The sequence below is a fragment of the Callorhinchus milii genome, unplaced genomic scaffold (genome assembly GCF_018977255.1).
Source record: "Callorhinchus milii isolate IMCB2004 unplaced genomic scaffold, IMCB_Cmil_1.0 Scaffold24, whole genome shotgun sequence".
Taxonomy (NCBI): domain Eukaryota; kingdom Metazoa; phylum Chordata; class Chondrichthyes; order Chimaeriformes; family Callorhinchidae; genus Callorhinchus; species Callorhinchus milii.
The window spans coordinates 6466834-6483323 of record NW_024704765.1 but is presented as its reverse complement, the minus strand read 5'-3'; the positions used below and the strand labels follow the sequence as shown (position 1 = coordinate 6483323).

Below are 16490 nucleotides of genomic sequence, written 5' to 3'. Positions count from 1 at the left end.
GTGAGTTAGGAACTTTTAAAAAGAGAGAGGGAGTAGAGAGAGAGAGAGAGAGGGGGAGAGGGTGGGGGGGGAGAGGAGAGGTGGGTGTGAAGTAGTGTTGGGGGAGGGGGTTGAAACCTTTTCCTAAATGATTAATATGGGAATGACCTGAGAGGTGAGAGGTGGAAGTCCTCAAAAGCAGGTGGAAGGAAATCTCTTCCTGATTTCTTTGCTTCAGTGTATATATATATATATATATATATATACACCCACACACATATATATCTATATATAATCTATATGTTGACTGATTGATTGATTTGATTTTTTTTGTGTGTCCAGACTTTAAAAGAGCAAAAGTTGCAGGTGTGGGTGTGAGGTTGTGTGGGTTTGTGGGTGTGAGGGTGTGTGTGTGGGGGGGGTGGGTAGGTGTGAGGGTGTGTGTGTGTGTGTGGGGGGGGTGACAGACTGTTAAAAACCAAACAGCAATCAGCAGGAACAGCAGCAAGAAGAAGAAAGTGGTGCATTGTTAATATTATTATTGTCATTGTTATTATTGTTTTGTTTTATTGTTGTTATTATTAGTTATTATTATTGTTTTTATTATTGTTACTGTTGTTGTTGTTGTTAATCTCATTACTGTGATTATAAGGAGGAGGAAGAGGAGGAGGATCACCTGAGATGACATGACATGAGTGAGTGAGTTAACTGATTAAATAATAACTGGCTGTCCTTTGGCTTGAAAGGACCGACCTGGTCTTCTTCCTTCTTTTTTTTCTCCTTCCTTCTTCCTTCCTTCCTTCCTTCCCCTCTTTCTTTCTTTTTTTTTCTTCTTCTTCTTCTTTTACCGTGTGTGGGGGTTGACTCGATGCCAAAATACAGGACTGAACTTGACTTTACGACTTATGACTTATGACTCTGACTCGGGACTGACAGTGACTGACTGACTGACTCGCTCTCTGAGGCGCCTCGGCTGCTCCGACCGTCTGTCAGCGTCTGTCTGTCTCTCTCTTTCTTTTTCTCTCTCACACTTTTCTTTTCTTTTTGTCTGTGTTGTCTGTGTCCCGCTGACAACTTTCCTCACCTTTCGTGACAGGAACGGGTCCGGTTCGTAATACTTATTTGTTTTGTTTTTGTTTTGTTTTGTTTGTTCACCTCCTCTCAAACTCCTCCCCCCCACCCACCCCACCTCCCACCCCCTCTCCGTCCCTCTCCCTCTCTCCGGCGATGAGCGAGCGGATAAGCGAGCGAGCGGACGAACGGGCCGGGGCGGGCGGGCGGGCGGGCGAGCGGGCGGCGGCGGCCGTCTCCTAGCAACGGGCTCGCTCGCGCTCCTCTTTCTTCCCGCCTCCTCCCTCAGCGGCGGAGTGCGCACGCGCACGCGCCTCTCCTCCGCTTCCCCCCCCCCTTCCCCTCTGTCCTCCCCCCGAAGCCTCCTGGGATTCGTAGTTCCCGCCGGCGTCACGGCGTCTCCATGGCGACGCTGGGTTCCTTCTGTCTCGGCTCGGACTACAACTCCCGCACTGCACCGCGCGGACAATGGTTTGGGGGCGGGGGCGGGAGAGAGAGGGTCAGGTTGCTTGATTGACAGGTGTCTGACATGCAACCCACAGCCATGGTCAAGCCTTTGCGTTGGACCCGGTCATCGCCCTCTTGACCCGAAACGACCGGCACGGGTTTGCCGGGCAAAGGGCCCGGCCCCGCTGGACGTCGCTCGGCGATGGGTCGGGACGGGACGATGGGTTACGATGGGACGGTTGACCTGTTGAGATGAGACCCACCCCCCACCCCAATGGGGCCAAGACGTCCAAACCGATTTTTTTTCAGATCTTCCCAACGTTTTCCCTCCTGAGCTCGTGAACTTCCAGCCTCGGGCTGTCCGGCGCCTCGGTTGGGGGGGAGGGGGGTTGGGAGGGTTGGGGCGGGGGACGTCCTCCCGACGTGAAAGGCGCTATGCAAATGTAATCTCGGGTGGTTGTTGTTGTTCCTTTGGGTGTCGGCCATGTCTAATTTGGTGGCGCCCGGCGCCTCTCGAGTCAGGAGGTGAACCCCGCCCGCGCGCGCAGACACACACAGATGTACGTTGGGTCTGTGATCGCACGCAAGGCTCACAGCACTGAGTGGTCGGGAGGTGCTGGAGGTCCTTTAACCTTTAAGGTGCTGGAGATGTTAACCTCCAGCCTTGGGATGTCCTCTCGATGTGAAAGGCGCTACACGAATGTAATTTGTTGTTGTTAAACTGATGTCCCATCTGCTCGTTTAATTTGCACAACCCCGACAAACAACCATGTAATGAATGGACAACTCCATTTGGGGGATTATTGGCCAGAACACTAAGTGTTAGAATGTTTTATGTTCGGAACACAAGTATACCAGCGTATGATTTCCAAAGATGTTTTCCGGGAAGTATAACCCTGATTGTTAAAGTCATTTCACTTCATTTTACATACCAGAGTTGTTGTAAAGTAATAGCAAAAAAACTCAGTTGCCGCGACAAGATGATCCCCTTAAACTGTTTCCAAGATCACGTCTGTCTAACTGCCACCTACCCGTGCAGTTCCTGGCAAAATATCTTGGCTGATAAACTTTGTGGAGACTCCAAGGTTATAATTCCATCCCTTCACCTTCAGGCAAACTCTTAAGCGCAAAACAAATCAGAGTTAAAGGAAAACTGGATTATCACACACCCACACACCATCATTGAGAAATACCTACAGTGTGACTCGTAAGCTGCGAACACTGAGGAGAGAAATGGTAGATTGAAAGAGTTATTCTTCCTCAGCAATATCAACTCTTGGTCTCGATAACCCATTCCTGTTGGCAGTGTAGTTACAGCTGTTCAAAAATAAAATTGACCCAGGTGTGTGTGCGCATAGTTAACAGCAAGAAAGTAATTAGACACAGGTCAATTATTAATTAAATGGAGTGTAAGTGTTCTTTCTGAGTTTAGAATTAGAAATGTTTTGACCTTATTAAGATTTCACTGGAGCTGTTGATCATAAATTGTTATCAAGTGAAGTGAAGCATTTTGTTCTAGAAACCTGTTAAGAGAAGATGGTCCCTATACAAAAAGCAATACAAAAAGTTAAAAAATTGCTGACCTTTTTTTTCATGACTATTCTAGTTTAGATAGTCTTCCTGCCTTGGCTTAAGGTATCGTTCTGGATTGGCATTCTTTATGCCATATAACATTTTACACATTAAGTCACCTCAAAATGTCTCTTTTCAAAGGCCAAAGATTCACAATTTATGTCGTTTCTCAAAACTCATCACTATAATGCTAGGAATCGGTCTTGTTGCTCTCTCCTCTCTGCAACCTCTGAGGTCTGGGTGGGCCCAGTAATGTGACAGTGACCAAAACAATACTCCTGGAGCAAGCTTTAGCATAAACTGAACTGATTTGACGAGCACTCTCTTCACTTTGCATGATACTGTTTAAACATTGGTAAACTTCAATCAAATGAAGCATCAAAGCCCTTTGTCAAACTTCCCCTCAGGCAAATTCTATCCCATCCGCCTCCTATTTTCACTTCCTGCAGTTCCGTATTGAACTTGTAGGTATAAATGTTTGGCCAAGGGCTTCAAGCTCTCTTTGTAAAATCCCGTCTGCCTCCTCTGATTCCACAGTACCCCTAATTTAGTCTGCAATGTAAATGCTTACATTGAGTGTGAATTTGAGTGTGAATCAAATTCATTTATATATACTGTACTAGGGACAAGAGAAGTCTCAGCACAGAGTTTTGATGCATTTCAGTCAATACATACAAGGAGTCCTGTAGCTCAGTGGTTAGTTGGAGCACTTGCCTCGCAAGCAAAAGGCCTGGCTTCAATTCCCAGCAGGGCGAAGACTTGGGCAAGTTTCCTTACTCCCGAAGCCTGGTGATAATCCTTCAAGAAAAAAACAATAATAATTTGGTGGCTCAATCCACGACTGTTTGTGGGACACCGCTGTGCGCAATTGGCTGCCGCATTTCACCCACAAATATACAGTCAATTCACTTTACGATATATTCTGTGAAATGCTTTGAGACATCTAGAAGACATGAAAAGCACTATATCAATGCAAGGATTATTATTATAACATTCCCCAATTTCCATCTAGTTCTCATTAAAACTAACCTGTGCTTCATTCCGATTTACTACTAATTGTCTATGTCTTACCTTTCAGATTCACTGGCAACAGTCTGTAAACTGAGAGCTATAACTGTAATGCTGAGGTCTATGTTCCTGTTAGGCATTTGCATTAACAGTCTTGTTGGAACCATAATAAGTGGGAAAGATGTTTATTAATTTATCTCCTAACAAGTACTATTGGATAACTGTAGTGTTGTAACACCGCATGCAGTTTCAAATCGTAATACAGAATACGGTCACGTTTATTTTGGCATTTGCTTTATCTTACAGGCACTTTCTCATATGATATAAAAGACTTGGCACTGATTATCCCCGTTCCACGCTTCAATGGCAAAGACACAGATGTCTCGGCAAAAGTTTGCAAATGACAATCTGTCACTTTGAAGAACGGTCGTTCAAATCGCCATTTGAATCAGAAGAATTGGGAAGGTAGGAATGAGAAATGACAATTTAGTCTGTCATTTAAATTCACGTCTAGGAACAATATGCAACAATTTAATTCTGTCTTGTCTGTCTCCTTCCATTCTGTTAAATTAAGAATTGGGCACATTAGTTTTCAAAGCTTCAGCCAAGTTCTCATTCAATGCACTAGATGTCAGTGTATTTCATATGTTTAAGAGTGTGAAATATCTTATTGTTTCGAATATGATGATTTTGATTATAATAATAATCCTTGCATTTGATGTAGTGTCGTTTCACGTCTTCGAGACGTCTCAAATCGCTTTGCAGAATATTCTGTGAATTGAATTGACTGTAATTTGTGGGCGAAACGCAGCAGCCAATTGTGCACAGCAGTGTCCCGCAAACAGCCGTGGATTGACTGACCAAAATATTATTATAATTGTTTATAACAATTATAAACAATTGCTACCCCCAGAAAAAGAATCTGCCAATCGACTACCAACCAAATTCCTAATTACTGCTAGGTAAACAGAAGCGTTTGGAGTAAGGAAACTTACCTAGGATTTCACCCAACCTGGGAATTGAACCCAGGTCCTCTCGCTTGTGAGGCGAGTGCTCTTACCAATACGTTACAGACTCCACAATATGCTACAGGACTCCACGTTATATCCACTATCGCATTATAAGGTTACCCAACTATATTTGAGGACAAAACGTGTAGTTCGATAATTCTAGAGTACTTTCTGCATTGCATTGGAGATCCGCTTAGATTGTATAAGTTCAAAATCCTGTCGTGGGGCTTGAACCCACAACCTTCTGACTCAGAGGCACTTCCAACTGCCAGGCTGACACACATACATGACAGATTACATGTAAATTTACAGGGAAATAAAACGGCATATCAAAAAAGAGGCTGAAGTAACAATTCAGCATACGTATTTAGAGCCCAGACAATGAAAAATGAAGACAGAGCAGGAAAGTGTTAGAATGGAAGTAATAATCAGTATGAATAGGATGTAGGAGACAAAACAATTCCTAAGGGACAAAGGAAAGGACAACTGAGTGATTAATCATGAAAAGGCTGACACAACAATGGGAATGTACACAAAGGAAGACTGAGGTTTGGAGATAAAGATAGAGGATAAACGAGGAAAGAGATTGAACAGAGCACAGAAGAAAAGACATGTAATGCCCAAAAGGAAAGCAAAACCTGACAGATAAGACTCTTAAGCATCTTTCCCATTTAAGTTGTTACTGATTTTCATATTGTAATTGGGTTGCAAATGAATTATATGGGCAAATATAATGGTAATAGTAAAAGGTGATTCTTGACGTAATTGAACTGTAAGCAATGTTAATCGCTGACTTGTGCTGGGTATGTATAGTAATTGATGTACACTATGTTGATTAGATTCACATTACACAAGATGGTATAAGAAAAGAAATAGAAACTATAGAGTCAAACAATAAATCTTATTTAGTTTATGGAGTACATTGTGAAGGTGTGTGTGACAGTTTGGCTCAGTTGGATAGTGCCTCTGCCTCTGAGTCAAAAGGTTGCAAGTTCAAGCCCCATGTCAGGATTTTGAATTTACGGTCTGGGTTGACACTCCAGTGGAGTGCTGAATTGGTCTTCCGATGAAACGTTAAACTGAGGTCACGTCTGCATGTTCAGGTGGACGTTAAAGATCTCATGGGGTTATTCGAAAAGAGGAGGGAGTTTGCCCTGTGTCCCGGCCAGCAGCTTCTCAGATAAAATTGTTCATTCACCGCACAACATTGGTTTGGATGAAGGAATCCCTTTGGTCCATTCAATCTCATCCTTCTAGAATTTCCACCCCACCATCACAGCATCAACCTGTGTTTTTAAATGAATCCTTCCTGACTATTTGTGGGATAACCCTGTGTGCAAAATGGGTTGTCACACTTGCCTACAAAATACACATTCACCATACTTTAGAGTAATTTCCAGGGAGGATCCTCCCAATGGTTAAAAAGACCTGTATCAAATGTAATGAATATTTATTGATCATTACCAATCTATAGCACTGACCCCGAGACATTCTCGCACTGACTTTAACAATTTACCCGTGGTAATTTGATTTGGTTAATGGATTTTGTCAGAACAAGTCTGGAGTTTGTGTCAAATAAATTTGCACATCGTTGATATTTTGTGCTCGGTGCCAACGTCAGAAAGCTCTGCAAATGTGGAATTTGCTTTAAATCAGCAGCTGAAAAGCGAGAGGGAAAAGAAAGATTAAATAAGATCCGCAATCATATTAGATTGGGATCTGACAGAATACCAGATGGAGCCCGTCTGCTGAAACATTTACGTCCCAGTTGGTAAATAAAACCCGAGAAGGACTAAGTAAGGATTAGTTTTTTTTCGCCACTTAAAGTGTCTGTCTGTTCGAAACTGCTGCATTCGTAGCCCTTTTTTTTTAATATAATGCAATCAGTTCTCAAGCTTCTGGTAAATTTTGAGTCACCCTCTAGTTAAGCTGTAATTGCTCAAATTGATTTGGGGCGGGTGTATGTCGAACACAAACAGCAAGGCTGTGCTTGTTCTGTTCTGATAAGGGCCCCAGTAACCTAGCAACAAACAGGCCCGCCATTATGAGGGAACTGCTGTGACAACTCGAATACTTCAGCTTCCTCTTTCCAATAAGGTAAGATATGCTCTTTCTGAAACAAACCATTTGGCTCTTGTTTAAACGTTGCTCCTTGTGTTCCCATCTCAGTCGCCAGTGTCCTGCTGAGCTCCTTATACCTGCAGCAATGTCACGCACACTCTGTGTGTTTCGCCTCCCAGCGCTCAAGAACTTTGTCTCTTTCTTCCACAGAAACTTCTGCCCCCTCCCCCTTGACTGACCATGGCCGCGCCATTTGTCGTAATGCTGGTAGGATTTGCACTTCAAGTCTCCACTGAAACGCCACAGTCTTTGGTATGTGACAGCTTTGTTGCTCCCCCAAATTAACGACAGGGTGTAGTTAACCTGGCAGCTGGCTCAGTTGCAGAGAAAGGGGCTGAAGTGACTTTGGCAACATAGCATCTGGCACTGCTGAGATGCTTCCAAATTTATACAGTACAAAGAGTCCTTTAGGCTAATAAGAAAAATAATCTCCTCCACAAACACTTATCCTTCATTGCGGCTAACTAATCAATGCAGCCTTTATTAAAGAAGGAACCTACAGTTTGGGAGTATGATTAATGACCAGATTATGGCATTATGCAATCGTTCTGCTCCTGCAATGGGTTGTGGTTTGGCTGAAATGAGTGTTTTGTGATGAGGAAAGGCCATCATGTGACCAGTTGTGATAAGACTCGTTTCAGTTTGAGGGAGCGTTCGTTTTAAACACAACACGCCACCGATTGCCCAATTGTCATTGAGCCCAGTTAAAGGAATATTACTACTGACGGGTTGAGGCTTGCATGAAGTATAAACAGTGGCACGGAAGAGTTGGGCTGAATTAGCTTCTTTCGGTGCTTATAGATTCTATGTAAAACATGAAAATCTGTTTTTCTCTTTTGGTTTCTCAATTTGCCCGCTGCCCGCCTTGGGCCATGTGTTATTGCTGAGCCAATAGAGCAGAACCTCTTCCAAATCTTTCTTCGTACGCTGGTCTTGAAGCAACAATTAGGAGGTTATGAGCGAAGTCGAGAATGATTGTCTGTCTGGGGAATGTGTTTCAGTGCCTTCACTACAGTAACTGCGCAACTGAAATGGGCAATATTCCCAATGGAGAATCTTAATCATGATGAGTCACAGCCTTAACAAGTTTTTTTTTGCACCGCTGCACACTCCAGCCTGTTGCTAAAATGTACTTTCTGCTTATAAATTGGGAGTGAAATTTCCAATTTCTTGCCAAATGAAAGCCAAGTGTTCAGTTGAGAGGGTTTCTCTGTGCTTTGCTTGAGTCACCATTCGCAAGTGAGCTTTGACAGTGACTTAACTGTTGGCTATTTTCCCATGGGAGCGTTATAGCTGGCCTTTATGTCTCCCCATGTGCAGAGGTCACTGCATAACCATTAGGATTCAGACAACAGTCGACTTTCCCCTCCTTAGCCCAGGGGTCAGTTATAGTGCTTCGGTTGAGATCAGCAGCACAGGCCATGACATGAGCGTATGACCTGTATGTCTCGATGCTGCACAAAAAGTGCTGGATCATACCCCCCCCCACCCACCTTGGGGAATGGCTGGGATACAGGGTTGTGTTTACGTTTGTATCCCCACACCGAGTTCTGCAATAGCAGCCGCCCCTTGAAAATACTGGCGTGTGGAGACGGTGGGAAATGGTCCTTACAGGAATTAGTGAGTGAGTGGAGAGAGAGAGAGAGAGCGAGAGCGAGAGATTAATCCATGGCAGTTATATTTCAATCTTGACTGACTTCCAGGTGCTCGTGTGAGAACCTGTCAGAAGCAAAGAGTTATGAATCATTGAAAATTGTGAAGGCTGAGTGCCTGAGTCAAGGGGAGCATGCCCTCCATTCATCTGAAACCAGCCTGCCATGTAGGCTGTGTTTTCCTTTTAATAATACTGTGCACTCGAGCCTGAGGTAACAGGGGGGGCCTTTTAATGTGCTTTCTTCCATTATACAGTAAACTTTGACTTTAAAGCCAAAAAGGCAACCTGTTTGCACAATGGGAGAGGAACAAAGCTCTTGTATACCAGTAGCATACGCGTGAGTATCTCTTGTTATCGCCACAAAATAACTTTTAATTTGTTGAACTATTCTCTCTCTCCTGTTAGTGCTTTGTTATTCCACGAGGGGATTAATTTGTATGAAAGATCTTATGAAACCCAATTTGTCAACGAACTTAATTAACCTCTCACTACCCCCTCCAAGGGCCTGTTAAACAATGACTTGGATGAAAAAGAGGTTCAATTTGAAACGAAGATTGTTAATGATGTTGCCAGAGCTACTTGATCCATGCGGGTGACCTAACAACTTTCAAAGCCTCCACTTACTCCTTTTCATGTTGAGCACGTCTCAGTGCGCTTCACGCAGCTGACAAGGAGCCCAAACTGGGGAGGGAGGGGGGATAACATTGGCTGGGCGGCATTGAGGAAAGGGGGTTGGGGGGGGATAGCTAGCAAAAAGTACAGTTGAAGAGTGGCTGAAAGCATGGGTGGGAGTTTGTATCCCTGGTCTAGCTTTGCCTCTCCACTTCTATAACAACAACAACCACGTGGGGTAGCGTCCTGGGAGCTTGTAACCACGCAAGAGTAGCTCAGGGTGACTCCCTTCCTCACTGCAAAGCCACTGATCTCGCCTCAGAACTCCCAACAACGCTCATCGTAATCCTGGCACCATCTCATTTTTTCGGTGTGCAGCAGATCAATTTCACATTACTTAAGTTTGACAAGTTAAATCGTTGCAATCTTACGAATTCGGGCGAATTGACCAAAGGGAACAGTGTTTCATTAATAATGGGTTCACGATAATTCCATTGGTTGGAAAAATGCACTTCTTAGGTGCAGCACAGAGCATGGATTGGAACAATTCTGCATTGTCATTGTAAGTTGCGGAAATTGTTTCCGTAAAGTACTTCCTCCTGTCTCCAATTTCCCCTTTGAGTTCAAGTCGAGTGTTGAGGCCTTTTTCATCTGAACCGATTTTAAGCCTTTTACTATGCCCTAAAATCCAAGTGCAGAATGGAAACCATGGGAGTCAGGTGCTTCACGATTTCCAGTGAAACTAAATATATTTCATCAGTTAAAATTGCTGTATTTTGGGAGGTCACTCGTCACAATCTGACACTCCGAAGTCTCGGGTCCTTTGCATTAACTTCCATGAAGAGAATAATGAATGCATTTTTATTCTTGTCAAAATCGCTGCCTTGCAGGTCCAAAACATATTGCCGGTAATATTATTGTAATGTTGTGAAAGTACCTGTTTATGTAATATGCCTTTGATTTACACGTAACTGAGTTGCATTCTAGCAGATAAAGAGCAGAGCAGTTGGGCGCTGGAGAGGCAGAGAGATCGAGGCTTGAAAACAATCTAAACCTGATTTTTGGCTCACAACAAAAGGCATCCGAAAGAGAGAGAGAGACAAGCAAGCAAGGGTATTGTTATCGCTAGCTACTCAATACATGTCTCGCAGCAGCCAATTTATGTTACGTTTGACGGGGGCTTGTGAGTAGGTGACTTGTGGAGGTAACAGAGGGACTTCATACACCCAATACTATTCCGCTCGACATTGCCTTTTAAACATTTGTCTGATGAAACCAGAAGAAATATCCGAGCAGGTGGCTAAAGGCTACAGTTTACATCTCTTGCCTCTGACCAGGTTTTTGCGATGACCTTGCGATGACTCAATCAGCCGTGATTAGTTTTGGATTGACATTGTGAGATCAACAGATTTTACTTCCTGGAATATTGGGAATGAAGCGTCACTCTTTCCAAACCCTGTTTGTTTTTTTAGGTCATGTCACTCTTTCTATCTGATTGTTGCATAGACCTGTTGGATGAGTTCGGTCTGTGTCCGCAAAGCAGCCTTTGCCATTCAGGTATGTTCATTGTTGGGTGATCTGTAAGTCAACAGGACAATTATCCTCCTGGGAGGGAGGGAGTTAATAAAAGTCTATTTGATTCTATTGTAACACACTTCGAGAAGGGAGCTTTGTCCACATGGGCTAAGTGATCCAACATGTGAACCAGGGAGGGGGGTGGGTGTGGGGGAGATTCGATTGGCTTAAATTAAAAAAAAAATTTCATTGGGGACTTTCTGCCCTCCTCAGACCAACGCTAGAAAATGAATGTTCAACCAAATCAAAATCCTCAGAGACAGCTCCAGGGCTTACAATTTACAAAACAAATTGGCCTCGCTTCAATGGACGGTTTGAAAGAGGAACTTACCTGGAGGAGTGTGCTGCCCCCCAGTGATCATTTGTGCCCGTGTAAAGTAACACAACACAATACAAAGAATGCTTTAAAAATAGTGAAAGAATGCATTTTTTTAAAAAAAAATTCAACCTCACTCAAGCGCTGGCTGACCCTTTTGGGGGTGAATGACCTGCAAATGGACATGGTTCAGCACCGCAGAGAATAGAGGTGCAAGTGCTGAGTTATGTTAATATTTCTGGAACAGAAAAGAAGGCGACTACATAGACCTCTGCGTGAAACTATAAAGATTTTGATGTTGATTTTCGGTCGGTAGCACTCTCGCCTCTGGGTCAAAAGGTTGTGGGTTCAAGCCCCATTTTGGGACCTTGAGCTCATAGTCTAGGCTGATACTCCAGTACTGTACAAAATACAGTACCTACACTATACAATACAAAATACAGTACCTACACTGTACAATAAAATCCTGTGAAGCGCTTTGAGACATTTCAGTGATGTGGTGAGGCTTTGTATCGCATGAACGGATTTATCACCTTTTATCTTTCTACGTGTGCTTCTATCCATCTTCAGACTGTTACAGACATTGGTTTAAGAATGGAAGTAGCACCTGCATCAAGTGCAAGAATGGAACATTGGCAGAATTATCTGTTAATCAGACTGAATGCATTAACTGTGAGTAAGCTCCTCTGTCATTCAGTGTTGTAGCTGGAGTTTAATGCCCATTAGCAGTTTCAGTCTTATTCTACTCGCTATAGTCAGAGGTTAAGTAAACATAGATTATATGTTTATATAATTCATGTGAATTTGATGAATTATATAACTAAATTGGTGGTGGCTGTTTGTGGACATCGATGGCTACCATGTTCGCCTGCAAAATACACAGTCACTACATTTCGCAGTACCGTCCTGTGAAGTGCTTCTCGACAAAGTGATAAGGCGCTATATCAAACGCAAGTATTGATTACTCCTAAAGTTATGAAGTGTTCAGTTTTTCCAATCCTGCGACTTCTTTGACTGTGTGGATTGCGATAGTGTTGCATAATCTGCGTACACGCTCAATATCAGCCTCTCTGTTGTAGCAAGTGTCAGCGATGAAGAGAAAGCAGAGAACCCCAGCACTGTGGTTCCAACGGTCAATACAATTGGTAAGGAAATCAACTAACTGTAAAATGAGGGGCTGTTCACAATCTTGCTTTTACTCTTAGACTTTGAAACCTTTCAACCCTACTGGCCCGGCCCTTTACTTTGCTCAGCGAACACTGGCCTGCGTCACGTCTATCGCTGACTCCATCCCCAGAGTCCCTCCAACTCCCACCCTCCCTCCCTCCCTCCCTTCTCTCCCTCCCTCTTTCAAGAGACGCTCTCAGGACTTTTATGCCTCTTTGACCACCAGGGTCATCTTACCCTCTCCGCAATGTACATTTACACTTCCAGGAAGACTTAATTCATGTCTTTTTTTTTGCCTCTGAAAGGAAGATCCGCAATTGTGGCCTTGCTGTGTCTGGGAACACTTTTTATCAGTTTGTTCCTCATTCTGTCAGTCGCTGTATTTTTCTACACGAAGCGATCAAACATCCTCCCACATATGTTTCACCAAAGGAACAAAGGTAACTCGGGAACTAATTAGTGTTGTATTTCTGCGTGGGAGTTTTCTCCTCTCGTCCCATCGCTAGATCTGTTTTTAAAAGTTATGTTTGTGGTATATCTTAACGTCTTGTCAACCTTTCTTGACTGTGTCGGCGTGGCTCAGTCGGGAGCTAACTCGCCTCGGTGTCGCAGGCTGTGGGTTCAAGCAGCACACTGGGACTTTGAGCTTGCAGTCTGCCCGTTGGAATCAGCTCCAATTGGAATTGTCTGGAGTGTTCGCTCCTCACAGTGAGGTCTACACTCTTTGGAGGGTAAGCAGTGAGAACCCAATGCGAACGGTGTATTAATACTAATCAAAAGACTTGATTTTTGTTTTCCAGCCTCGATATTACAGCCGAGTGAAATGGTAAGTTGAAACACGTTGCGATGGCAAGAAAAGTAAATCATTTAACAACTAAAAGTGTAAATGAACTAATGGTAATAGCGGTGTTAGCTGGGCAGACTGCGTGGTTTTGTTTTTTAGCCGATTAAGCAAGTTCGGGGGTCACCCAGCCTTGGCTCTTGCCAACATGCGCTTGACATCTCTGGAAATAGCTAAGCAGGAGGTGTTCCCTCTGGTGAAAAAAATAGTTTTGTTCTAGAAATGGGAATTTCCACATGAAAGGCGGCAAACAGCCTTGGAATTCTGTCTGGTTTAGAAACTCTTAAGCCTGATGAGCATCAGGCACGTGTCGCGACACCTGGCTGACAACCTTAATTCTGGAACAACTTTAATTCTGTTTTTTTCCCTCCCCCTCCACAGGCAGAAATGATAAGGAGCCCTCCAAGTTCAGGTACTAAACTCCAACGTAATGCTGGAATATAATACAATACAATGGAAGGCAATAATTATTCTAGGCCTGTATATGTTTAGAGGCGTTAAGATTTTGTATTACTGTTAAGTTTCTCGCAAGACCTTTCAGTTTTCTAAATTTAAAAATTTGCACTTTTCATCAGTAGCGAAGCACCAAAATGAATTTTTTTTTGTTAAAATTTGTATTTTAGTTCGAAAGGCAAGGTATTCGAGAAGGGACCAGCTGACAGCAGCCTCCTCCGCATCCACTGCTACCAGCAATGTCTGACGCCATGCTCCCATGTACTCTGTGCCATCGTAGGTAAATTCTCCTGTTCTGTGGGTCAATCAAACAGGAATGATCCACTGTATGGCGATGACTTATTATTGACTATCATTTAGCTGCCACAACACAATCCTGAAGGTCATGCACCTTTCACTCTTAATTCACACTTTTTTTTTAAAACAATGACACAAATTGAGAGCAAAGCGGAGAAGGACAAGTCGTTATTTTTTTAGAAAAAAATCAACCAATCACGATTTTAAACGTGAAAGGACGAACTCTTCCTCTGCCGTCTTGATGAAGGTGAATGGCGTAAATTTCCCAGAGTCAGCCGTTTCACAACTTTCAAAAATCTACACTGTGATAGGAAGCTTTTAGTATTGAAGGCGGTAGTTCTGTCGTCGCCGAGTGCAGCACTCAGCCAAACCAAACTGAAATGTTCCGGAATTGAGGCGGTTCAATCTCAGGACGTCACCCAGTGTGAGAGCACGGAAAAACTGGCACGCTTCCCAATGTTAACTGAATGTGAGGATACAGACACCAGCACAGTCACTCAAATGTCACTAAGTGTGAGAGTACAGACGCCACCAGCATGTTCCCCAATGTTACTGAATCTCAGGCTGTAGTAGACTGAAATGTGAGCTTGTGGACCACTGTAGAATATCCAGCATTACTGAATGAAGACTACCGACCTCAGGACACCACGCAATAAAGAAAGGAATTATTGTAATGGGCAGCAAATGCTTCTCGCTGTTCAGTGCAGTGACTTTACAGTGGGGTCCAGTTTGCAATACAGTAAACCTCACGTATCAGTTGCGACCATACATTTAATATGACTTATGCAAAGTATCAGTTACGTCTAACTTGCATAGAATATAAATTATAATAATAATAATCCTTCCATTTGATATAGCGCTTTTCACGTCGGGAGGACGTCCCAAAGCGCTTCACAGAATATACTGTAAAGTGAATTGACTGTATATTTGTGGGCGAACGCGGCAGCCAATCGCGCACAGCAATGTCCCACAAACAGTTGTGGATTGAAAATGACCGATTTATTGTTGTTTTTGGTTTTGGAGGGATTATTATTAGGCTCTGTGTGGAGTAAGGAAACTTGCCCAAGGTTTCGCCCTCTGCCTGGAATTGAACTCGGGTCTCTCACTTGCAAAGCGAGTGCTCTAACCGGAGTTTCCGATATTGTATTCTTCTTAAACGGTACTTCAAACATCTGTCGGAACTGTTTTTTTTTAAATGATCTGTGCATTGTGCATCCTGTTGTTCACCTTCCCATCAATGTGCGCCCTAGGGAGCATTCCCAGCTAAGAAATTAAGCCAAACCTATGCCCAGGGTAAGAAGTGAGAACTTCACGATGGGATAGGCTCACAATTTTGTGCCACATTTAAGAAAAAGACAACAGCTCAAACCGTCCAGAAAAGTTTTAAGTTTTATCGTGTCCAGCTAGTATTAAGCATCTGTTTACAATAAAATCAGGGGTAATGTTTAATTGACTGAAACGCCCATTGATATTGTTTTTAAAGTGCACGACCTTTGACGAATTTCATTTCAGGGAACCTGCCTGTGCGATTGTAAAGGACTTATCTGTACAACACTAGAAATATCGCAGTTGATCAAACAGGTTTTAGGTTTTAGGTTTGGCAGCACTGTGAGGGTGAAGAGGCAGGAAGTATAGTTTTCTAATAAAGTTGCGTGTTGGGAACTATCGGGCAAGTGTTCCCCACCCCCCCCATCTCCGTTTGGAAAATTATTGATTTTTAGCTACGCTTTTCAGGGGTTATGTAAATTGTAAGGGTGATAGTCACCCCAGGAGTCTCTCTTGAGCTACGAGCCACTTTTCCTCTCTGAACTTCTCGTATATTTCACCCAATTGTGGCAGAAACAGCAACGAGTGGTCACAATGTGGTGGCTGTCCTTTTGCTCTGGCTGTTTCTCAGTTGCGAAAGGGCTGAGTAGACCCTGTGGAAACACGTGAGGAGGTGACTTTTGTAAACTTCACAATGTTTGTTATATTTATATTGTGTGTTGGGGTTCAGGGATGTGTGTGTGAGGGGGGAGGTGCGTTATCTCCAAAGGATCATCGATCGAGGAGTAACTGAGCCAAACCATGACTCAAATTTGATCAGATGAATATTGATAGCCCTATTTTATTGGGATAGGAGATTGCCAGACTTTTAAAATAATTCCCCCTCAGCCTCGCTGGCTCCCCATTCCCCAGAGGATCGAGTTTAAGATACTCACTTTCAAAGTCCTCACAGTCTTGCTCCTCTGCAACCTTCTAACATCTTTCCATCCAGTCTGCTCCCTTCACTCAACTGACTCCGGTCTGCTCCATGTCTCCCTGCCTGCTCCACCATTGGTGGTCAGGCCTTCAGCTTCTCTGCCCCCACCCTCTTTAGCCGCCATC

The 16490-nt window shown here is 43.6% G+C and overlaps 1 protein-coding gene across 2 annotated transcripts; it reads left to right on the top strand.

Annotated features, from left to right (window-relative positions):
- Positions 1 to 7107: 7107 nt before the first annotated feature.
- On the top strand, positions 7108 to 14906 carry cunh1orf159 (chromosome unknown C1orf159 homolog). 2 transcript variants are annotated; one of them, XM_042343692.1, is made up of 9 exons: positions 7108 to 7184; positions 7359 to 7415; positions 10947 to 11031; positions 11936 to 12037; positions 12445 to 12510; positions 12838 to 12972; positions 13333 to 13358; positions 13755 to 13785; positions 13997 to 14906. In XM_042343692.1, exons 2-9 carry the CDS (start codon positions 7389 to 7391, stop codon positions 14071 to 14073), a joined length of 549 nt encoding a protein of 182 aa, XP_042199626.1. In that variant the 5' UTR covers positions 7108 to 7184; positions 7359 to 7388; the 3' UTR covers positions 14074 to 14906. The 2 variants fall into 2 exon arrangements, with proteins under 2 accessions (XP_042199626.1, XP_007905137.1); XM_007906946.2 differs by having other exon boundaries at positions 7359 to 7460.
- Positions 14907 to 16490: the final 1584 nt, after the last annotated feature.

Excerpts from the sequence above, each read along its gene's own strand:
- cunh1orf159 (XM_007906946.2), top strand. The coding sequence starts at position 7,389 with ATGGCCGCGCCATTTGTCGTAATGCTGGTAGGATTTGCACTTCAAGTC. Across the intron at positions 12,038-12,444 it reads TCAGACTGAATGCATTAACT|CAAGTGTCAGCGATGAAGAG; the intron begins GTGAGTAAGCTC and ends TCTCTGTTGTAG. Across the intron at positions 12,511-12,837 it reads TCCAACGGTCAATACAATTG|GAAGATCCGCAATTGTGGCC; the intron begins GTAAGGAAATCA and ends TGCCTCTGAAAG.